Source organism: Stigmatopora nigra, chromosome 1 (genome assembly GCF_051989575.1).
Source record: "Stigmatopora nigra isolate UIUO_SnigA chromosome 1, RoL_Snig_1.1, whole genome shotgun sequence".
Taxonomy (NCBI): Eukaryota; Metazoa; Chordata; class Actinopteri; order Syngnathiformes; family Syngnathidae; genus Stigmatopora; species Stigmatopora nigra.
This window is the reverse complement of record NC_135508.1, coordinates 15468540-15494000: the sequence shown is the minus strand read 5'-3', so window position 1 is coordinate 15494000 and position 25461 is coordinate 15468540. Positions and strand designations below refer to the sequence as shown.

General features: G+C 39.1%; 3 protein-coding genes across 6 annotated transcripts in view; 2 read left to right on the top strand and 1 right to left on the bottom strand.

Annotated features, from left to right (window-relative positions):
* Positions 1-7801: 7801 nt before the first annotated feature.
* On the bottom strand, positions 7802-13111 carry LOC144206209 (inhibin beta B chain). The gene is made up of 2 exons (XM_077731025.1): positions 12349-13111; positions 7802-9484 (listed from the first exon to the last, which is right to left on the bottom strand). The coding sequence occupies exons 1-2, from the start codon at positions 12791-12793 to the stop codon at positions 8709-8711; spliced, it is 1221 nt and encodes a 406-aa protein (XP_077587151.1). The 5' UTR covers positions 12794-13111; the 3' UTR covers positions 7802-8708.
* Positions 13112-14278: 1167 nt separating this feature from the next.
* LOC144203406 (ras-related protein ralB-B-like) lies at positions 14279-19224 on the top strand. 2 transcript variants are annotated; one of them, XM_077726828.1, is made up of 5 exons: positions 14279-14597; positions 15686-15820; positions 15897-16105; positions 17230-17404; positions 18749-19224. In XM_077726828.1, exons 2-5 carry the CDS (start codon positions 15707-15709, stop codon positions 18854-18856), a joined length of 606 nt encoding a protein of 201 aa, XP_077582954.1. In that variant the 5' UTR covers positions 14279-14597; positions 15686-15706; the 3' UTR covers positions 18857-19224. The 2 variants fall into 2 exon arrangements, with proteins under 2 accessions (XP_077582954.1, XP_077582945.1); XM_077726819.1 differs by having other exon boundaries at positions 14286-14602.
* Positions 19225-23118: 3894 nt separating this feature from the next.
* The window catches only part of agap1 (ArfGAP with GTPase domain, ankyrin repeat and PH domain 1), a 62571-nt gene continuing 60228 nt past the window's right edge, over positions 23119-25461 (top strand). For all 3 annotated transcript variants that reach the window (XM_077712044.1, XM_077712035.1, XM_077712026.1), the window contains exons 1-2: positions 23119-23802; positions 23888-24096. In XM_077712044.1, the coding sequence (XP_077568170.1) occupies positions 23934-24096 (163 nt within the window). In that variant the 5' untranslated portion in view covers positions 23119-23802; positions 23888-23933. The remainder of the gene's footprint in view (positions 23803-23887; positions 24097-25461) is intronic.

Here is a 25461-nt window from a genome sequence, read left to right as displayed (position 1 = left end):
TGTTTGAGTTGGCACGGCGCAGTGCGCCTGTGAGCTGCGCCATCAAAAGGGTTCTGTCCGATACCGAGTACTTATTCTTACACATTGTCCCCCCCCCCCCCCCCCCCTGAAAATGAGCATGGAAGAATTCAAAATGCAAAATGTTCTGCAAATGACAGCTGCTTGACTGAAACAAAGGGAGCAAAATGGCTTTTGGTTGCGCTGCACTTGTTATGCTAATGGCCCCCCTTTGCCCCCACCCCGCCGCTGAGACTAGCGCCATACAAATCATGCTTGTCCTTCACTTTGTCACACCAACCAGAAACAAAGCCCCACTTTTTATCAACACAAACTCAAGTTAGCATGCATATAAATTGCACGTTAAACGCCACTTCCTTAGAGACGGCTGTGGCTGGTCTAACAGTGGGCAAACCTGTCCTCAAGGGCCCCTGTGGGTGCAGGATTTTTGTTCCAACTGAGCCAGGCACAGACAGTTTACCCAATGAGATTTCTGCATAAAACAGCACCTGACCGTAATCCACTGATTTCACTTGTAGGACACCAGATTGGTTAAAAAATGGATAAAGGTGTCTTCTTTATGGGAGCACCCACTACGGCCCTTTGTGGAATACTCTGCCCATCCCTGGGCTAGTGTGACAACTTAGAATGCTAATGTGTTCACTTTACTAACAAAACGAAGGACGTTCAGGGTGCCGTGTAACTGTAGGACACGCGCATGGTACCAGATGTCAGCAGAAGCAAATGACCTGCGTTCTGCACTTGCCCTAAAGTCCTCTTGGAGGTCTTTCCAGACTGCCAATACTTGGCGACCTGAGCACGACAGTTCACTCTCTGCCACTTTCACAATGTCCCTTTATGCTGTTTGTGCCCGTTGCTCGGCACTGAAAGAGACGGGCCGCGCTCGCCTCTCACTCTTTGAAAATGAAGTTGCTGTCACACGCCCATGGTCCCATTGTCTTGGAAGCCGGGAGCCGGTTCCAAGAATTCCCTTGGTATTCCCAGCACAGAGCGGCCTTGGCGGCGTGCTGCCTTTCCGATTCCCTCCCTAGGCCAGTGCAACTAATCTGGGCACCAGTCCTCTACTCGGACCCGTCTCCCCACAGGGTACGTGCTACTGTACATGTGAATGCATCTGACATGGGAAACGGCTAAGTGGCCGGCTACAGGAAATTGACGCTTGACTGCAAAAAGACCTTTGCCGTTAGGTCATGGGGGACAGCTGAGAGGCGTCTCACCTGCTATCTTGCAAAATGCTTCCTTTCATGGCTCTCGTGCAGCTGGTTCACGTCCCATCTCCCGGGAGTCATCTTTGACGGACACTTTTGTTACCCACAACGGAGCTCCACAAATCCAGCATCATTAAAGCCTCAAACATTATTTAGAGAAGAGTTTTGTAGAATCCCACTGGTCCAAACTACTGTAATGTGTTCAGTAATTTGATAATATTGATATGGGGGTTGTTAAAAGAATGCACATGTTCAGCTCTAATGGATTCATTGTCTTTGTTATTCATTAGTTTGGCAAGGCTTACCTCGGTTTATCAACCCGTTTCTCAAATAACCGTATTTTCTCGCATATTAGCCTCCTCTTTGGATAAGATTGCCTCAAAATCATTGAATATAACAATTTCTCTCATATAAGAAACCCCTATATTCACAATTTCACCTCCCTATTCATGGTTTTAATAGGGAATATAAATGTGGTATTTGAAGGGAAAATCATTGCATGTGGTATTTCTGATGTAATCTATGAATCGAATGGATAGTCTTTTGGATTGCACATTCCTAAAGGGTGTTGCCCGCATGCAGACAAATTCAAAAAGGAAGTCACGTGAGCAGTGCAACCAGGAAGTGTGTCCATAGCAGTCTAGTTTGTCATCCCTAGGTAAGATGATGGCGCCCGGAAGCCTGCAATGGGATGGCACAAGTGAGTTTTTTCACGTTTTATGAAGGATATGGTTATATGTCAAAATAAATTTTGTTAAGCATTTTATCTGTTTATCTTTTCTCGATTTTGAAATAATTTACAGTATTGGCCGCATTGTCATGCGTTATGGCGTTTCGTCCTTGTCACCTAATTTGAGTGCATATAAGACTTACCCTCGATTAATGTATCATTTTTTGAGTGAAAAATACCGTCTATACGCAAGGAAATACGGTAGGAGCTCCTACAGTTCTTGCAATTGTGACCTTTCTTACAAATAGGGTGCAGTATACAGGCTTCATAAAACCGGAATAAATACAATTTCAAATAATCCTCGAAAGATAATGTAAAAAAAAATCCATGAATACCAAATGAAGGATGTTTTAACTGGAATAAGGTAGTTTTAATACATTTTGTAAATGTAAAATATTGTTTTCGTTTATTTATTTATCTATTTATTTTATCTCATTTGTCTTGGATTTCCCAATTAATTTGATTTCACAAGAAAAAAAATCTGGAAAATACTACAAGAATAGTTAATTAGAGGTACAAATGGTGAAAGGTTTGCGTGCTGACTCCCATTTAAATCGCTGACTTCAATTGACGGCAATAGAAGTCCATTTCATTTGAACGGGAAATGACCACTATGTTGCTAAGTGTCCAATCTTCTCATTCTTCTGTTATACTTCCAGCAGAATATTTCAAAGAGGTAATCACACACTTTCCATTATTTAGAGCCTTTGAACCTGAATCAGGAAAAAAACACCCATGCTAATGGGCTGCTGCACACTATGTACATTTTGGGGGTGCACCCTGTATATTACACAGTGGGAGGTGGAATGAGTCTAATTGACAGTTACCAACTGACTCTTTTGTCATGTTTGCCAAAGGACGCGTCCTACTTTTCGCATCAGTGTCCGACACGCCGCAGCGTTGTGTGAAACGTAAACTTTGCTATGCATTTACAGCTTGTTGTCCTGTCCCAGAGAATGCACTCTAATCTGTCCCACAATTGAGGATGAACACAGGGCTTAATGAGGTAACAACAGTGGCAGTTTGTATGAATGAAGGAGTTGTTACTGGAGGTGGTCAGTGTAGGGGGGGCGACAGCAGGAAAATGTTTCCTCTCATGAATAGTCATTAGGGCCACACGTCATTCCCGTGAATTCTAATCAGTGTTACTTGCATAGTTTTTCCTTCTCATTAATATTCATGAGCCAATAAGGGACTCTTTTGGGGTCTGCGGGCCCGAAGGAACACAGATAATTGCAATGGAGCATTACGTGTTGATTATTTTCCTGTTCATGCCCGTGTTTTTAATTTGCAGGAATTATGATGAGTTAAAGAAAATAGTAATTGTTAGGACAAATCTTTCCATTTGATTAATTTGAACTACCGTATTTTCACAACTATAAGGCACACCACATTATAAGGCGCACTCTCATTGAATGACATTTTTTTCCATATATAAGGCGCACTGTCTATTTTGGAGAAAATTTAAGACTTTTAAGTGTGCCTCATAGTCATGGAAATACGGTAATTGCTATTGACTTCCAGGTATGAAGCACTCACTACACAGTCACCTCTAGAGCCAGCCATTGTTGATATTTAGGATTTTTTGGATAAAATCTTGCAGTGGGGGAGGAGCTATATGATGGAAGATTTTGTAAACTAAGATGGTATATTTCACAGTATTGTTTCAGTTCAGGCATTTGTGTTTTTTTTAATATCCGACAGTGGTGGTTCTTCATTTTTGGTTTTCTGTTTTATCCATTTATAAGGCGCACTGGATTATAAGGCGCACTGTCTATTTTGGAGACAATTTAAGTGCGCCTTATAGTCGTGAAAATATGGTAGTTATTGATCATATTAGTTAGGAAATAAATGTTTTACATGAGGGTATTGTTTTTCCTCTGCTACAAAATATGGAGGTTAGATAACATCTGCATGTGTTTAAAAAAAGGCACAACAAAACAAAAATAACTAAATGTTGATGCTCTATATGTAATAGTTTATTTTTACACTGCTTATCAGACACAAGGCGACGAATCACGTTGGTGTGATCATAGGACTCAGGGGCTCAAAAGGACAAGTTAAAGTATTCTTTTAGCACTCTAAAAAAGTGTTATGAGATTGCATGAGCAAATTTTCCATCTATCCACTGTTAATTCATTGATCCTTCTTTAGTGTACATGTTTTATCGTGTACAGAAAATAATTGAGAACCACTGGTTCAGACTAGTGTTTTTAAAAACAATGTTTTAGAAGATGTCTCACCTGAACTGCATTATTTGGTCTTCAGTTGCTAAGCAGTAAGCAAGCCAAATTCCAAGATGAGGATGAAAGTTCGAATCCTGTTTAGAGATGGGGACTATAGAAAAAAAAAGTCCAATGACCTGGCCATCAAAGCCAATTACAGTTGGGCCACAGTATAAAATAAATCACTATTTATTCTGAGGATTTCTTTTACACATACCATAAAATTGTATAGAGTAAATTCTAGCAACTAAAGCAGCCAATTTTACCTGACATTTAACCATCTATCGTTCTTTTTTATTGTAACATACCTATTTTGACAAAGTAAATAGCATAAAATAAACCCTTTTCAAATGTAGAAAGTAACAGTTTAAACATTGGCAGAAAAAAAAATGTGTACTATGAATACAGTAACCAAAAACTATTTGAGTACACAAAGCCACTAATTATATACCTAGGTATTTCCCCACACTTTTTATAATTTGGTTGTGAATCAACCTTTCGTGCTACCCCTGAGGAAAGCCCCTGAAGGTGAGCTAAAGAAGATCAAGTGTATGTTTTCTTACACACATTGGAACATTCCAATCATTCTGTGGCAGAAAGAGTGATGGCAAAAACTTCTATGGTTCTGGGCTACTGTCAAGTTGATGTGGGCCTCATTTAAGTTTCCACTTGTCTAAAACATTGAGAATAACCAATGTGCAAACTGTTGTTTGAAAAAGTCAACACATACTGAATGTCTGTTGAATTTACAGATTTCTGGTTAAAATGAAAAAATATATCATGGAATTGACATAAAACTGTTTCCACATTTAATTTAACTTTAAATTTCATTCATTTTACAAATTTCGGTCAATGATGATGACAGAGCCTTTGTCCGATTATTATTATTATTATTATTAATTTATTTAATTTAATTTAATTCAACTCTCAGAGCCAACATTTATTGCTGCCATTGATGGATCATGATTGATCAAGCCATTTTGACAGAGAGGGCTGGCACCAATCAAACAGATTGGACCGTGTTTGTATATATATACATATATGTATATGTATGTGTATATATATATATATATATATATATATATATATATATATATATATATATATATATATATATATATATATATATATATATATATATATATATATATATATATATATATATATATATATATATATATATATATATATATATATATATATATATATATATATATATATATATATATATATATATATATATATATATATTTATATATATGTGTGTGTGTGTGTGTGTGTGTGTGTGCATACACAAAATAAAAATGTTTTAACAAAAAAAAAAAAAATAAATAATGTAAAATAAATTGTTTTCACTTAACTTCAATCCAGTTTGATGGTTAAATGATCCATTGCTGATCATTTTGAAAATTTGGATAAATTAACTTAAGTGCAAATAAGGCCAACGGGTAAAACCAGGTAACAAAGAGCCTGAAAAAGAACTCCACAACTTTTCTTTTCTGTACATGTTGCATGATGGATCAGTACAAGCAAACCATTCACATAACTGACTTTATAGGTTGATATACATGCTAACACTGCTTGCAGAAATGTGGAAACTAAAGACTCAACTTCACCACAGCCAAGAAATTTCACTATGCTAGACAGGAATTTTTAGTGCAATGGCAAAGCTGGGAAATGTTTTATCACCTATCGACCACCAGATGCAGGAAAATTTGTCCGGTTCTTTATGGCTTCTTTTCTAGCATTGTTTTAGTCTGTTGGAAGTGAAAGACATCTTGGTTGCCCGCTAGGCTTATAAAGCACTGAGGTGATACTCTGTGTATTCCACGTGGTTGTTCAAAAGAAATAATGTGAATGTTAGGAGATAAAGTTGAATACAACCTAATCTTGAAGTCAATTTTTCGTGTACCTTTCAAAGGCACCTGCGTAATACTGGTGGTACTCATACCACGTTGTGCGTTGTCAAAACTAGACTCTTCAGTCTGTTACATAGATGTTAGATTTACTGTAGATCTGCAGGGCTAATAGAAACTTTTTTTTATTAACTGTCTGACGGAAGAATGAAAAGTCACATAATTATTCCTGCATTGACTATGTTGACCTTGTCTTTGAGCTTGGAATTAACTGTAGAGCAGCCTGAAACATTCCTACACCCTTCCTTATGAAAAACGTAAAAGATGTAAGAGCACATTTTTGACCCTGCATAAGTTAAACTGCGGTGGTCAAGAAAAATGCTAAAGTCATCATTCAAGTATTTGTTTTCCAAATAGTGATGTCTGGTCAAATGACTTGTAAGGACTTGTTCACAAGTGGTGCAAATATGTGTCATGTCCTGTTAATAAAAGTCTGCGTGATGGGTTTTAATTGGACACATTATGTTTTTGTTACACGAGCGCACGGTCTTTAAGCGGTCCGATTCCTTGTTCAGTTTTCGCACAAACATAATCAATCATGTCATCCATGTTGACGCCTAAATGCCTTCATATAGCAGCTGGAAAGCCCCAGACCATCCCAACATTCCAGTCTGAGATTTTGTAGACACATGTAAATATCACGTGATGCAAGAAGCACAAACAAGTCGGTAATAAGAAATTTATTTTGCAACATGAAGAAAACATTGAAACGTTACTGTACACAGACCACATGTGCTTCATTCTAAATGAGACTAAGAAAAGAGGAAGTGAACTACTAAAACGTGTATTTAAAAAAAAAGGGACATCTTCTAGGCAGGGATGAAGCTGAGGATGATGATTCACATGACAGTGTTTAGGCCTCTCATGATAATAACACTCATATACAGTACCTCTTTGGTTCCATGAATGCAGTTTTAGAAAAATAACTTTTTTTTCAAAAATTGGATGTTCCAAGTTGGCAAGTTTGTAGCTCCCCAGTGCAAATATTCTAAAATATGGGAAAAGTGGGGATTGCAAGAGGCATGATGATGGTGTATTGAGCTAAGCCGCAGAGAAAAAAAAACACGGGAATGTCAGTCAAGCAAACTAAAGAGCCCTAAAGCAATGTAACTACTCACCAGGCGTACTTTTCAAAAACTGCTGATACTGATAGTTTGTCGCTGGCGTTCAGCCTGTCTGCGTCGTGCTCAATATGTTGCATAGCTTGTGTGGCACTTGTGTCTGTGACTGGTGAGGCGCCACCTAACGTTCACTGGATGCATTTCATATTGCAAGTGCTTTCGCTGTCTGTGATTTTGATGAGAAATAACTGTGAGGTCACCGAGGTTGACTCCCAGTATATGACCATGCAAAGACAGAGGTATCTTGACTTACGAGTTTCGTTTGTTCTCTATCCATGCTTGTATCTTGAATTACGCGTAGAGTGACGTCTTGGTTTGGGAGTCTATGTCATTACGTAGTGATGCTTGTAAACCAAAAAAACTCATTTTTTTTCCAAATCATATTCATCAACGGATGTGATACACTATTATATTTTACTTGTATGAAAATACATCCTATGGACATAATTCAGTTGAAATGAAAAGAAATAAACACATTTTGACATACATTCTGCTTTGAAGCGCACTGTCCTGCTCAATTAGTCGTGTGCATCATGGCCACCAGTGGTCAGTATAAGACAGACATGGGGATATACAGTACGTGTGTTTCGCCACCATTTGTTAAAGGGTAACTCCATATGTGGCTATTGTATGTTTGCACTTTTAACAGATTCTATATTGAAGTTGTAACTGTAAATCTGTCTACTTGGCGTTGAGTTTAAACAACAGCTTAAAACGTTTAGAGTATTGACAAATTACATTTGCCAAACTGCCGGATGCCGCAAATCAGCCCCATCTAATTTCAAGGCACCACTGTATACCTAATTGATTTTCTCAATGAAATGAGTTGGTAATAAACCATAGGATGCCCATAAAAACAGTGTTTAAATATATTTTTGATTCGGAAAAGTCGAACTGCATTGTGAATATAAATAGAAAAATAAAATACATGTAAAGAAAAAATAAAGTGTAAATCAGCCCGTGTTTCACACACACACACACACACACACACACACACACACACACACACACACACACACACACACACACACACACACACTGGTATTTGTGCGAGTATTTAATGGGTGGGGCCTGGTAAGTGCTTTCACAAACTGCATCTCCAGCTTCAATGGCTTGTTTACCATGCAGTTAGTTTAATGTTTGCGTCTTCCTCAAGCTGCTTGAGAGCGCTTTCATCGTGTATTGTCTTGATTGTGTTGTTTGACTTGTTCAAATAACGGCTCAAAGTGCATCTGTGATTGTGGCACATTTTTTCTTGTTTGTAATTTACTCCACTCGAGTGGTGAGATTCCAGAAAGCTGCATGGAACTCAAATTTCTCACAATTTAATCAAGGTAAGACCCAAGTACTCGTAAGTCAAGTTACCAATGTACATCAACAAACATAAATATATGTACAGGCTTATAAGGAAGTGCACGTTTGGATGTACACTTTTTTTTTACATGGTCCTCTTGGCTCTTATTTTGCAGGGGAGCAGCCACACTGAAAGGTCAAGCACAGCCACACTCATCCACAATCATGTTGGGAACGTCTCGCTTCACAATGTTGTACTCGTCATCAAAGTAGAGCATGGACATGGTGCTCAACTTGGTCGGGATGCAACAGGAGTTCATCGAGCCGGGGCTCATTCCACGCATGCGGTATTGGTTCACAACTGCTGTGTGGAAGGACGACGCCGAGCCGGGAACGCCCGCCATGTAAGCAGGACATTTCCCTTCGCAGTAGTTCCCGTAATAACCGGATGGCGCAATGATCCAGTCGTTCCAACCGATGAGTCGGAAGTCGATGTAGAACTGTTGGCGGCAGCAGAGACTGGCACTACCGTCACATTCCAGCCCCCGCTTTCGAATCCGATGCTTTGGGTCCGCCTGCCGGGCCTGCACCACCAAAAACGGCCGGTGCGATTCGTCGTTGCGGTTGAGGAGAATAGGCATCACGCCTGCAGCCTCGCAACCTTCGCAACGCACGTCCAGGTTCTGGCGACGTTCGCCCTGTCCAAATACCAGGCGGACGGCGCGGGTGAGCATAAAAGTGTGCCAGCCGCTGCGTTTAAGCTCAACGCATTTCTCCACAAGGTTCCACTTGCTGCTCAGGCCTGGTTCCTGGTAATAAACTTTTACCGTCACCTTCCGCCGTGGGCGTACCTCGACAGGGGAAGGCAGCAACTTGAAGTAGAGCCAGAGTGTGGCCTGCGAAATGTCTAGGTTCTGGTTCCCCTCGTTGGAGATGAGAAAGAACAAACTGGATTTGGATGTCACCAGGTCATCTGGAAACAGCAAGCGCAACAGAGCATTGAAAGGAAAATGTATGACAAAACAGTCTCTTCATCCTCTAAAAACAGTTGCTGAACTCTAGACCCAAAGGGGTCAAAACTGGCCCACCATATACATTTATGACCAAGGAAAGCAAATACTGTGCATCGACTTCCCCTTTCTTCTAAAAACGGATTTGTCCGTTTTGTTCTAACAGAAAAGTCATACTGACATTGATCAACCCCCACCCCCCAAGCCGTTTCACAAGCATCTGGTTTTACCAAGTCCATTCAAAATCCAAACAGAAATGCATAGTACAGAAATATTCCCTGCCAATTTTCTTTTCTTTTCAATTTTCCTATTAAATTGATTCCTCTACTTTACTTAGTTGGCTTCCCCTGATGACAACACCAGTACCATCTATTTGAATTGGAAGATTCAAACAGCAACTGATGTAGTAAATTATAGTGCACAAGAACAATTCGTTGTAACGGCAATTCTTCCTTAATTGCAGGGTGGTCACTTATCGCGGGTGGTCCCGGTCCCCAATAATCGCAATAATCGAGGGATCACTGTAGTTCAAATGTGTCCTCTGTAGTGGACATTGTAAAACCTGAATAATTTCCATCATTCCATTGAATTCCTCATTTAGTGTAAAGAACAGAGAACCCCAACCACCGGTTCATGGACCGGTGCCGGTTCGCGAGCTACCTGATGCCGGACATTCAGAGAAATAAATATTCACGTTTTCAATCTCTCCCTCCTACCTGTAATGAAACAAGTTGTCAGAATAATAATAGTAAATAATTTCTCTCATCCTTGGTACTTGTTTTTTTCTGCCATTGTGGACGCCATCCGTGTCAATTGGAGGGCACAGTGAGACAGTACGTATGTTCCAACACCTCCGTGACCCTTGTGAGGATAAATGAATGAATTCATAGTGCTGATTGCCCTTTGGGTATCCAATAATTTCCTCTGGGGGTAGTGCTATGGTATAGTCAAACAGAAAAACTGAAAAGTCACTCATATGCAGTGATTCTGTAAAACGCACTAATGTTATCCAATCCAATCCACGAAATTTCCCGAATACGGGATGAATAAAGTTATCCAATCCAATTGCACTTGCATATTATTGATGTGTGACTTCGCTTGTGGAAATTTCGTTTGTGTATTACGATAATGAGTGCATTCCTAAGGAAAACGTTGCTTAATTATTCGAGTGACACTAGACTTAAAGTGACATTTAAATCCTCGAGAGGCCTTTTTTGGAAGAACCGCTCACTTATTGTGGAGTGAATTGCATCGAGTAGCTCAGATTTCACTCCAAAGGCAGAGCAGGAAAATTATTGATCAAATATATGAACTGGAGTACTCTTTTTTTTCAATGCAGGACCATGATTAAATGACAAGTTTATGATATATGTCACTGAAACCTTGCTTTAACCTCAAAAACAATTTCATTGGTTGTGGGTCCAGAGCACAGAAGACTACATGTACAGTCCAGGTACTAAAGTATACATGCTGATTGACAGCTGTCAGGTGAAGATTAGAGCAATTCTTCAGGTTTGAACTTTGTGAACTCGAAGCAGAGCCAATTGAGACTGACATTGAGAACCAAAGATGAACTTAAAGCTTCACCCTTGGAGTTACAAGCAGGCACAAGAAACCACGTTTGGGTGATGTGTAGAGCAAATTTTAAGACGTCATATATTACCTCACTATTTTATGACTCTGACTTTTTCACTAAGGTGCTAATGCGGCCAGTTGACTAAGCCATTGTAGACAGAAACATCTGACAATAAAAGCCTGTCAAAGCTGACATCATTGCTCTTCACTCATCACTCCTCTTCTGGAATGGTTCAAATTAGACGTGTGACTTAAGGTGAGCGTCATGAGGTGTATGTAACAAAATACAGGTGAAAAAAGTTTCTATATGCTGATGAGACGATACTTTGTCTAAAGCTGTGTTTCTAAAAGTGCGATGCAACTACTACCGATAGAATACGAGCTCCCTTTAGTGGTCCGTCATAGAACTACTGGCTAAGTTCAGTTGTATTTAACTTTTCATTCCAGTAGTTTGCATTTGATCTCTAAAACTGTTTATTTTTCAACTTGTTTTCAGGTTATCTTTTATCAATAAAGGATTTTTGAATCTTTCGTATTTTTTCTGGAATGCCCTGGCATCGTTCGCATTGAAGATGCTACTGCGGCGTCCATTAATATTAAAATGTCCACAATTTGATGAAAACCTACATAAAAATAAAAAGATTGGATAGAATAATAATTTTGAGTAAACTGGACTTTAGTTAGAATAAATACAAAGTGGGATTTTGAAGGGTTTGGAATTTACACAACAGTGAAATTTGCACATTATGTATCAATGCGGGTTTACTCAGAAATTGGAGTGCAGCTCAAAAAACTTGTGGTAATACAAGTTTCAAGTTGATGAATGGTATTAAATGTATAAAATGAGTTGGGAATACTCAAAGGTTACTAAAAGGAATAGATATGTTTTTCTACTCGCAATCTTAAATTAGCATGAACTTTTATATTCTTCAATTGTAAGGGCTGGCAACCAACAAGTATTGACAGTGACGACTGCCCAATATAAAATGAGTTGGGAACACTTAAAGGGTAATGTGAATTTCTACTTGCAATCTTAAATTAGCATGAACTTTTATTTTATTCATTTGCACGGGCTGGCAACCAACAATCATTGACACTGAACTGCACTGTCAACTCTCCCAGTTTAAACAAATTGGACGTCCATCGCTTTCAATGGCAGGTATGTTTGTGTTGTTTTTTGTATAAACGAGCTGTCTCGTTTTTAAAGTTTCTCATGAATGTTGAAAGAAAACGCATACCATAACTGACTCACCTTTTTCCGCAAAACTGATAATCTCCGAGCTCTCCTCCAGTACCTCATTGCTCATCGGGTGGCCGTCCAAATTGGGAATCTCCACCCGGCCGTCCTCGCGCAGCTTCCCGGCGTGGAGCTTTCTCAATGCCGTCACCATGGCCGCTTTCGGTACCGGGTGCGTAATATTGGGCCGTTTCCTCATCTGCAGCCTGTTCAGGATGTGCCTTTTGACTGCCTCCAAAAAGTCCGCGTCGGGCCGGCCGGATTCGGCGCGCTCCTCCGCTTGAGCGACGCCGCAAGACGCGCAACTTTCCCGGGAAGGGGTTGTGTGCGCGTCCGCGTCCACCGCGACTACCGCGTCCGCCTCCGCCTTCGCCTCGCTCCCGGGACTCGGCGCAGCGGTGCACAGGATGCAGAGGACGCAAGTCGACAGCACAGCCAATCGGAAGAGCCAACAAGTCATTTTCTATTTGAGAAAGGAATAAAAGAACGTTGTTCTCCGCTTTGGTCACACTTCAAGCCAGAAAGTCCAAAGTGAAGTCCAAGGAAAACACTTTGTTACATGTTGTTTCAGGTTAACACTTTGCCACGGTGTTCGTACCGCTGTAAAGAGTCACGCTTCATCAGTAAAGGGGAAAATCTAGCCTAACCTAAGCCGAACCTTTCAACGTATCCCACAACATGTGAATCCATTTGAAAAGTTGGACCATCTGAGAAGTTCCCAAACACGGCTGCTGCTGCACAGAGGCCGAGGAGGAGGACGAAGAGGTCCATTCTGGCATCTGGGACCCTGAAGCTAGAACACCACCAGGTCCTTATAGATCACAGTGGGCGGGGCCAGGGATGGCGTGCAGGCGGGGTTCAGGAGAATTTTTCAATGATTCCTCACGTTTCACTTCAACTTTTTTTTCCTTTTAAATGTGAAACAAGACCCTGTACACAAGTCCTGGGTCTTTTTCCCTTTTTTATGCTGGTCAGAGTGTGTATAATAAATTGCACACGGGAGTTATGTAATGGCATCTTGACGCTCTGGTGCTTTAGAATGATTTCAAATGTCTTAGACAAATAAAATAGATTTTCAAAATAGGGAAATGCAAAACAAACTTCTACTTTTATTCGGGGGCCTCAGATTTCTTATCAAAAGTGGAGATTTTTGTTCTTCGCCCAATCTTTGGGAGTTGGGTGGCTGCAAATTTTTCCTAACATTTGACTCCACATATAAAAAAAATTATACACATTGAATTTAATCAAGGCGCCTACTGTAGTTAACTCATCAGAAGTGATCAAAGTGGGGAAAGGGTGCCATCTTTCTTTCAATCACTATAACTGCGTCGATATTTTATTTTGGATATATAGTACGTACTTACTATATGCAACTATCAGGACTGACCAGTGGATGAGTAGTTAGCGCGTCCGCACTCAGAGTTGCGGACATGGCTTTAAATCAAATTTATATTTTTACTTATATTTTTAAGAATTGCAATCGCCCCCCGACATCTTACCAAAGCTTTTTTTAATACATGATATTTAACCGATTGCCTGGCAGTCAATAATAAACGTTCAATGCATTTTAACTGAGGGGTCATTCCGGATGCATATCTGCCATTGCCATGGACGGTATTAAAAGTCTAACTGGGGGTTTGTAAGTGACCATTTGCTCTCTTAAAACGGATCAAACGTCTGGCCCCGTCACTGGCAGCCGTTCAGCGCTCTATAACGGGTTAAACCCAACAAAAGCCAAATGTCCTACTTTCATTCAACTAACGCGTATCTAGGTATGAAAAATTCCCAAAAGAAGAAATTCATTATGACAAAGGGAAGAAGTGAGCCATTGAAACAAAGTTCGCAATGTCGTACGTCATATCCCGTTAAAGTTCCTTTTTATTTTCAAAGACGTAAACAGGAGGTCTCACTCTGCGACCTTTTAACACATTCGTGAAGTGGTGATGGGAATGGAGCCTCGTAAAAAAAAGTCACATGTCTTTTAAACATTTCTACTTCATGTGTAAAATCCGAATGAGTAACACCGGAATCGGAAGTTTAAGGCTGTGTAATGTGCGGCATGCCCATAAAAAGGAAAGTTGCAAGTTCGCTACGTGGTGGCATTATGAGCTGTAAGAGTAAGTCCTCCTCTTTACTCTTAACTCTTTGACTGCCTCGGACACAACACAAGGTGGGGCACAAAAAGTCTGCTGCTACTTCAGCCTGATTTTCTATCGTTACCCTGCATGGATAACTTTGAAAATAAGTGAAACAAGTGCTAACTGGTGAGGTAAGATGGATTTAATTGACAATTTTGAATTGGTGCGTGTTTGTTCGCTTTTCTGACAAGGTGCAACGTCGTTTTTTTACTCAAGCGTCTTCCCCCTGAGGGAAAGAAAGCGCTATCTGGGACCAGTTTGTCACGTGAGCGTCAGTGACTGTAGCCAATCAGGAGTCACGGGGGCGTTCCCATAACTAATGTAATCCAATAACATTTGGTAATTTGTTTGCGGGCGGTAACCTACAAGAATTATTTGCCAACTTGTCGCAACTCGTTGATTGGCTGTCTGTTTGATTCACCAACTCACTACATTCTCAACTTTTTACCACTCCCCTATTATTTATTGTGACTGTCAAAGTTATGCCTTACACTTATTATTTCTATTATAGTGTTTTTTTTAGTGTTTGTCGTCGCTCACATTATAGTAATGGTTTCCTTCTGAGAGCTCCCTGTTTACCACATAATCGAGTCGGTTATCATTATTGGCGACATGTTTTTGTGGATTTAGATGTTTCCCCTTAACATCTCCAAATCTTTTGTTTTGAGCATCACAAATAGCATATACTATATTCTTATTATTTTTCCCTATTTCTTTCTTTGTTGTTTACGTTTGTTTTTAAATAAAACCAATGTAAATATGTTTTTGATTTTCATATAAACAAGGGAGAAAATACTAAATTCTTGGATTTTTTTAAATACAAATTTTAAATACGTATTTAGTTCTTTCTTATTGTTTAAAAATGGAAAGCCATATAAGTATTTTAAAAATTAAAATATAGGAAACATATTAATGTTTGAAATATTGTTTTTTCCTCTTCTTAGAAATGTTATTTGAAATTGATTTTAGCTGTCACCTCTCCCACGTCAAATTATTTTAATTTCTATCGGTAATTGCAGCCAATGAGTTAATAATTTGCTTTCAAAAATGTATTCATCTGACAGCCATGTTACATTGGAACTCGTTTGGCTTTGCGATACGTATTTGTCTCCCTAAAACATTGACCTATTGGACAATATAACTTCAAATGTTAAGTTTAATGCTGCTTGATTAAAAACTAAGGTCTTCATTATGGTTTGCATCGGTCTGCACAGGTGTAGTAGCTGTGAGGCATCATGGCCTCAAGCAAAAGCAAAAACCAGACATCTCTGGTGCTTCACAAGGTGATCATGGTAGGCAGCGGCGGCGTGGGAAAGTCCGCCCTCACACTGCAGTTCATGTACGATGAGGTGAGATCCCAACATTTTGTTGTCCCGTATTCTTTCATGCGTTTCCCCTTTCTCACCTTGGCTTCTTTACTTGCAGTTTGTGGAAGATTATGAGCCCACCAAAGCCGACAGCTACAGGAAGAAGGTGGTCCTTGACGGGGAGGACGTTCAGATCGACATTCTGGACACGGCAGGGCAGGAGGACTACGCTGCCATCAGAGACAACTACTTCCGCAGCGGAGAAGGCTTCCTGCTCGTCTTTTCTATTACAGAATATGAGTCCTTCGTGGCCACATCAGAGTTCAGGTAAAATTAACTACTCGCCCAAGTACACTTAAATTCCCACTAACATCTCAGAGGGTACTTTACTAAATTTGATAGATTAAATTTAACTGAGCCATAACTCATAGTGCACATCACAGTTTTAATCCAATGGGGCTGTTGGACAGGTAGCCAGAGTCAGTGACTGAATGTAATATAATCAAAGGCAGGCTCATCTGTTTAGTTTTAGTGAGTTGGCAACCAGCGTTTTATTTGTTGTTTATTTTTCCCAAGAAATTTAATCGTCTGTTCATACGGCTCATCTCATCTCATTTCCTGAACTGCTTTCTCCTCATTAGGGTCGCGGGGGGTGCTGGAACAAATCCCAGCTGTGTCCGGGCCATAGCCGGGGGACACCCTGAATTGGTGGCCAGCCGATCGCAGGGCACAAGGAGACGGACAACCATTCACACTCACCCATACGTAGGGGCAATATAGAGTGTCCAATCAGCCTACCATACATGTTTTTTGGAATGTGGGAGGAAACCGGAATACCCGGAGAAATCCCACGCAGGCCCGGGGGGAACATGCAAACTCCACACAGATGCACACCAAAAGTGCAACAGTAAAAAAAGATCCGGTTTGATATTTTCCAATAATAGCTTATTAGTTTTCCTATGCTTGTAAAGTCAAGAGGTGTAAAAGTAAGATATTTACCATTCGTCAGATCCGATATTATGAGACGTCGCCATGTTATCCGCTGCCTCCAGTTTGACCTTATTTGGTAAAAAAAAAAAATTCCCCCAAAATCATGCTCTCCGTGGCTTAATTACTCCTGACATACTTTCAAATTTGTATTCCAACTCATCGCACTATAAACACAACCAGTCCCCACCACTGTTTTCCATTGACTCATACGGCCTCTGCTCGGATCCTAATATTTAATTACGTCCTGTTTCAACTATGCAGAGGTGAACCATTACATAAGTTACTTTTATTTCACAATTCTCAATATTTATGGATCTGTGCGAGTCTTGATCATTTATTTTTTAATACTATGCGATAGTGGGATTTTAAGTCCAAGCACATAAGTGTAAGTAAATTTGCCACCCTTGATCATGGCCTTATCCTGATTACAAACAAGCATGTTAAATGGCTGGTATTTGTAGGGAGCAGATTTTGCGTGTGAAAGAAGAAGATGCCATACCCATGCTGCTAGTAGGGAACAAGGCAGACCTGGAGGATCGGCGAAAAGTTTCTGTTGATGAGGCTGTGGCTAAAGTCAACGAGTGGGGCATTCAGTATGTGGAGACTTCAGCCAAGACCAGAGCCAATGTGGATAAGGTAAATACATACAAATATTCTGGGAACATTCATCAAAGTTAGAAAGGTTTTTCTCTCACTGAATTTGCTTGTTCTGCATAATCAACAATTAAAAAAAAAAAGAAATTGGAAATGCAACATGAGATTTAACGGGAATGATCCATGAATGTACTCAATTGGTTATATTCAGGGAATTAACAACAGCTGAATGTGACATATATATATATATATATATATATATATATATATATATATATATATATATATATATATATATATATATATATATATATATATATATATATATATATATATATATATATATATATATATATATATATATATATATATATATATATATATATATATATATATATATATATATATATATATATATATATATATATATATATATATATATATATATATATATATATATATATATATATATATATATATATATATATATATATATATATATATATATATATATATATATATATATATATATATATATATATATATATATATATATATATATATATATATATATATATATATAATATTTTTAAAGAAAGTTATCTCGTCATCAACATTAAAAGTTTTCTACTATAGTCTCTACTTTTATCAAGTTCAGATGTGCACAAGGATTTGGTTCACATAGCATCGGTGTAGAATATTAGTTTGAATGGTCCTGATTTGTCCGATGAAAATATACATATTGTTAAATAGCAATCAATAGGAAATGCTCAGATATTTTACCTTTGGGCTTTATGGGGTAGGCAACAATTGGTTACTTGTTATATACCTATATTTTAGAACATTCCATTCTGAATATCACGCAACTATCAAATGTCAGACTGACTTCCCTTACCTCATTTTAAAATATTTGTTTCATAGGTGTGTTTTAGGCATCTAAACGAGTCCTATAAATTTATTACAAACCATCTGCTTGATGGACACGCATAAACTGGATAAAAATAAAAATAAATGTTAACTTCTGACCATTTTTTAAATTTTAAATGAAGTTCATCCACGTTAGATGTCATAATTTATGATTTGTAGTCACGCATGTGTTGTCTCCAGTCTAAGATAACACTGTTGCTTTTTAAACAACAAGCATAATAAAGCTAGTCATTTACCAACATAAAATTGAAAGAAATCAAACAATCCTTTGAATATCTGTTCGTTCAATCAACTGAATCGCTATAATTTGCTATTGTATACTAATTCTAAGGTGAAAATGAGCTTTACCTATTACTACACTCAACATATAGTCCCTAAGAAATGTCAGCTGACAACAATGTACACAAGCATGAGTGTTTATGTTGAATGATCATTTTTGACTCATTATTTTTCTCTCAGGTTTTCTTTGACCTTATGCGTGAGGTGCGCAAGAAGAAAATGGCTGAGAGCAAGGACAAAAATGGGCCAAGTGGGAAGAAGAAGAAAAAGCGCTGCAGCATACTTTAACATGCAAAAGAACACGAATGCTGCACACGCCTGACAATCACCATGCCAGCTTCACTTAATCAGGGCCAACACTTGAGCCTGAAATCATGTGACGGGAAGTAGCTGGAATGTCTGTTCCTTGTCAGTCTGGCTGTCTGAAACACACCAAAGTTAGGGTCCACTTACCCGTGTGGACCTTTACTTGCTTCTCTTCACTTCACAATTTCTGATCACACTTTGGAGTATGAACAACATTCAAATTCTCTTCGCGCTTTTGTGTTTACCCTCTAATCATGATAAAGATCACGTTTGAATTCATCTATATGTTCACTACAGACATTATACGCCACAAAAAACATTGTTTGATAATAAAAGAAAATCCTCCTTGATTGTGAGCTCATTGTTCAATTGTTATAGAATCATTTACCACCAGATGGTGCTATATAACAATGTACCTCACAATATTATAGGGAGTTAAAGAAGATACGCAAACAAAATGATGCAATTTGTTAACCAGAAACAACACTTCCACAGAAATTACAATAAAGAATACACCCTTTTTGTAGAATTGGGTCCTGGTCGAAAGAAAAATGGATCTGAAGCTAATGAATTTCTAAAGACGAGAACAACCAACCATCTGTTAAGGAATCTTTAGTTTTTTTTATTTATGGGCATATGAATAATGAGTGGTACCAACTGTTGTGTGGCGTGAGCATATGTAGTCTATGACAATATGGTATATGTTTGTTTGTAATGATGTGTTGAGGCTTAAGTGTTTTTTGGCTGTAAGACAAATGCTGTCTTCAACTTACATGAGAGAAGGATTTTACATTTGCTCATATCTGCCATTACCACTGGGTGAAGAAGACGTTATGGGCTATTTATTAAAAATCACAATTTAATATACTTTTAATAGTAGGAAAATATTTTCCAAAAGAAAGTGTGTGTTTATCATCTTTTTTTACATTTTCTTCATTATTTATTCAACATTCACAACTAGCAGTCACATTGATAGAAAAAAAATGATTTATTCTATGAGGTTCCAATTGACTTATAATTCCACTTCAGATGAATTACATCACCATATTGAAAAAAAAGTGCTGTTCATTTAGCCAATGAGATAACGGCTTGTTTTATTCATGTGCCATATGTTAGCGTTATGTAGTGTTTTATCACACACCTGTGTTACTGTTTTTAGGTCCAGTCTTCAGCATTGCTTTAAGAAATATATCCACAGTAGAATTGATAGAAAAAAATATTTCTTCTATGAGGTGCCACTGACTTATAATTCCACTTCAGATGGATTACATCATATTGAAAAAGTGCTATTCAAGTGAAACACCATTTACCATGAATGGCAACCAATGAGTTAACATCTTGTTTTATCCATGTACCATATGTTAGCGTTGAGTGGTGTTTTATCACACCTGTATTACTGTTTCCATTCTAGGTAATTACAAAGTATTCCTCCAATATATATCATCATTGACTAAAAGGACGTTAGAAGGACATTATAACTGTGGATAATTCAAATTAAAATGAAGTGTATGGATGTATATTAAATTTCCTAATTTTCTACCTTTTAAATCAATAATTTAAAATGTTTAATCATTTTTTTTCCTGTTTTTAGTTCAAAAATCATTTTGTAAAATCTAAAAATATATTTAAAAAAGCTAAAATAAACATTGTTTTAGATCTACAAAAAACTGAATATTCAGGGATTTTAATCCAGTTCTTTTAATCCATTCATTAACAAAATATAAATATTATATCTAGAATGGTCTGGCCCACATGAAACCGAGTTGACGTTAAAACGGCCCGCGAACCAACCCGAGTCTGACACCCTTGAATTACATAAATCAACTTAACTGCATGTCAGCCCCTCTTTAATCCAGACACGGAAAGTGAATGAACAAATTCACAACTGTCAAAATAGCATACAATTTGGAAGCAGTGATCAGTGCTTCTTTGAAATATTACATACTATTTGTTCGTGACTCACCAAAAATTTTAGGGACAGTACATTAAATGTTGTCTAGATCTTTTGTTTGCAAAGACTTGGCTATGAGTGAGGATGAAATTCCATTCATATTCATATTAGCGGGCCTAAAGTGCACGAGTTTGCGGAAGAGGGAAGAAGAAAAAAAGACCCACAAAGACACACTTCATCCCGGGGCAGAATGTTATCGAGGCGACACGGGGTGGGAGGAAGAAAAGCTGCCTTTTTACACATTTTACTGCTGGCTGGAGGACAAAGAGCAACATGCATACAATAGACGTTTGGGGATTTTCCTCATACTATGTACTTTCTTTTCTAAGTAATATGTAAAGTCATTACTTTCCAACTTTTTTGTGAACAGAAAAAAATAGTTTTTGATATTTTAGCCATTATCCTTGACTGAGCAGACTACTCACATCAATGCATGGCAAATGTGTCTGTGTACGCCGACAAATCTAATTTGTTTGACATGACACAGTTGAGGCTTTTTTACTTTTTTTTTTATATTGACCTTGTGTACAGATGATTCGAGATTTTGGCCTGTGACCAGAGTGTGATATTGAAGACTTTTGGGAAATATAATTAAAAAAAAAAAAAAAAAAACAAATAAAAATGAGTGATTATAGAAGAAAAATGAGATGAAATCTTATGTGGTTACTCCGTTGTGGTTAACAACTCATTTTTTTGATTGCGATTAATGACTTTGGCCTTCTATGCGTCACAAAAATGCTTTCATTGTCTCGAGCTTGTTTTTCACATTCTGGCCTCACTTCCGCTAGTAGAGGCAAGCAGGAGAGAAGAGACGGATACATGCCGACAGGAAGGCAGAAACATACCAGCCATGACTCAGTCGACTGGTTGTCATCCCAACGATAACCAGACTTGCCATTGGCCCAGTAGTGGGTCTGTCTGTGTACTAGCGGAGGTCAATATGTGGATGTTGTTGGAGTTCATCTACAGGCAGGGGTGTCAAACACATTTTTTGTTGCTGGCTCAAGTGCAGTTATGATTTCCTTTGGAGGGCCATCTGCAACTGCTACGTCAATAAACTAATCGACAAATAATGGATTGAACCATGAAGCATTGATAATTCAGAGAATTGAATAATTGTTTAAAATCATTGTTGAATTAAAAAAATATTTTTAAGGCCCTATTCTCATTTTGTATTGACATCTTCATCTATCACTACCATGCACAAATTATGCCTTTTTTTATTTTTCATTTTCTGAACAACTTATCATCACAAGGGTCGCAGGGGTGCTGGAAACTATCCCAGCTGACTTCAGGCCAGAGGTGGGGCACACCCTGAATAGGTGGCCAGCCAATCGCAGGGCACAAGGAGACAAACAACCATTCATGCACACATTCATACCTAGGGGTAATTTAGAGTGTCCAATTAGCATTCCATGCATGTTTTTGGAATGTGGGAGGAAACCAGAGTACCCAGAGGAAACCCAGGCAGGCCCGGGGAGAACATGCAAACTCCACACAGGTGCACCGACCTCCACTTGAACCCAGGATCCCAAAGCTGTGAGGCTGACGTGCTAACCACTCGCTCCACCGGGCCACCCTCAGATTAATGATTTTAAAAAATTCAGAGAAAATAGAAACAATTAATATCTGATGGCTCGCCATCGTTGAACATTCCGAATTTTTATTTGAATTTTATTTTAGCAAGAAACATAAAGCAGATGCACATAACTCTCGGGCCACACCACATGTTTGGGGGCCAGATCTGGCCCTAGGGCCTTGAGTTTAATAACTGTAGTCCAGCGGTTGGGAACCTGTTTGACAAAGAGAGCCATAAACAATTCATATTTTCAAACATTGTTCCTTGAGAGCCATAATCAGAATTGAAGAGTAAAAATACAAGAAAATGTGAGCATTTATTATTAATTTCACCACTCTGAAAGTAAAAAAAAAGTCTGATTTTTTTGTTGAGAACACTATTTCACCATTGCTGATCAATGAGTATCAATGAGAGTATGCATGCAGAAGAGTCTAATGAATAAAAAATATGATTTAAAAAGGCAGAACGCCATATACGTCCATCAAAAGAGCCACATGTGGCTCCTGAGCCATATGTTCCCTACCCTTGCTGTAGTCTATAACAGGGAAGGCGCGAAAATAACTTTTTCTATATATACTATACTATACAGTAGTTTGAATGAGTAATATTCATTTGGAACCGTTGTTTTATTTTGAAGATGTACACATGCTAAATGGTTTATTTTGAAGATGTACACAGGCTGAATGGTTTATTTTGAAATTCACCACACTTGCAGGAAGCACATTGCATGGTAAAATTCGTTTCCACACTCGGTTGTGCAGCGGAGCCAGTCAATCGGGGATGGACCGGGGTCCACGGGACTGAGAAAACACCGAACGGAACCAAACAAACGTGGACAATTCCTTTTTTTGCTGCATGAACCGAGGTGAATTTTGCAACCTTGTTCCTGGATTTGAGCATTGCACGCCGACCAATAACAAGACGAGGGTCGGAAGGGAGCCGACGCGAACCAAGCGCCCCGGTGGGCTCGACAAGCAGCCAGCTGTTCGCACATTGGTGTGTTGTTGTGTCGCTGAAATATCAGCAAGATCCGCGTTTGCTGCCCTCGAAAGCGACTTGAATGGAATAATCCCCCCCAAACAAGGAAGCTACCGCTCACTATCTCGCTTTAGCCGGGGTCCCGCTAGCAGCTACCGTAGCCTGCTAGCCACAAGGCCGTTGTACTCTACTGTATTCTGTGCTGCTGCATTTGTCATGACTGGACTTGGCTCCGGACGCTTGTTTTGAAGCCCACCGATCGGCTTCACCGTCTTCCCCCTTCATTGCCCCGGCCGTCGAGACATGGAGAAGTCCTCCTCGGGCTGCTGCGCATCTGTCAGCCCCCCCGAGACAGGAACCAGGAGACGCCGGGGACCAAGTCCCCTCAGCGGCCAGTAGCCGAGGCACCGCTCAGCGACTGTGAGTACCGTCCCGGTTCATAATGAGATTGCATGCATGTGCGGTGTGTATCTGTTTGTTGGTGGTGAACATATCGTGATTTCAGTTCTTCAGCAAACATCCCAGCCCCCTGCTATCAGGACCCTGCGGCAATGAATTACCAGCAGCACCTCGCCAATTCGGCCGCCACCCGGTCTGAGATTCAGAGGTTCGAGTCCGTCCATCCCAACATCTACTCCATCTATGAGTTGCTGGAGCGAGTGGACGAGCCGATGCTTCAGAACCAGATCAGGGAGCATGTCATCGCCATTGAAGGTAGGACAGAACCTGCTTTAACATTGTGCCACATGTTGGCTATGTAGGATCGAGCACGATCAAACATAAACAATGCTCTGTTTAGAAATATACAATACTTCATGTTGAAATGCAAGAAAGGGAACTAACTATATCGTGCTAATCATTTTTGTTTTGCAATATTTGATAGGTTTTAAAGGCTCGAACTGTTTTAAGGTAACATAGCATGGCTATTGCGGGGGACTGATAGAAGAAAAAAAATGGAATAGTGATACAAAATTTTGATTGTATGTGTATATATATATATATGCTACCTAGTTCTAAGTGCTGTTGCAAGCTTTTTAGTACAACTATAAGGGGATACCATGTAGGTTAAAGATATGCACCTAGTAACCAAATAGGTTGGATAGGGGTGTGATAGGGCAGGGCGAGTGCAAGCAATATTACTGATGTGTAGTGGACACCTAAGTAAAAGTGAAGGCACTCCCATAACATGCAAGTCAATTCAGTATCTTGTTGTTCTTTGCCAAGTTCTGTTTTTTCATGTATTTTTTTTTACCTTACTGCATTTCAATATCAAAAGCTTTACCGTTACAGAGATGTTCCCAATGTGTACTGCTAGCCCCTGACTACTCATCCAAGGGTAATTTATGGCAAATTATATTCTTAAATTGTTTTGACATAAATGTCACACATCAAGCTTTGCCTGAAGTTTTTAAGGTTATATATATAATGTCATTCTGTCCCCCAGTTTGGGGAACTCACTTTTTTTAGAAAACTACAGCTTCAGTTATATGTAGCAACATACAGTTTTCCAGTGAATCATCTCCATCTCCTGATTGGTCTTGCATGAGATCCATCAAGAGGACATTAAGAGCTGCTTCATTTGTTTTCTTCAGGCTTCTCTGAGTGAATAACAGAGGCTGCAAAGTGAGTAGTTAAGGGTGCTTGGAAATGCTGAACAGACAGCAGTAAGAGTGTTATTGGATTCAGGTCATTGTTTGTCTGATACAGAAAGTAAGGGAGAGCTGTGTCATTTAACATTTTTTTTAGTGATGGATGCTTTTTCATTTGTATGTGTTCTACATCACTTACATAATGCAATGGGTAAAATCTCTGCACATTTGTCCATAATGCCCCACCCCCATGCAGATTAGGGCCAAGAGTAGACATTCAATTCCCCTCAGTTAAGTGCTTGTGTACTTTGTGTGCATCATCATCTGGTGCCCTGCAGGCCCCCTTTCTTCGTGGATAAAGCCCAGTGAGTGCTCGGCAGAATCATCATGATGGAAAAATTCTAGGACCTATTGAGTCACAGTGATCATATCAAAATAGTGGCTGCGACATAATTATTGCATCCAAAGTAGAACAGAAAAGTCACATCAA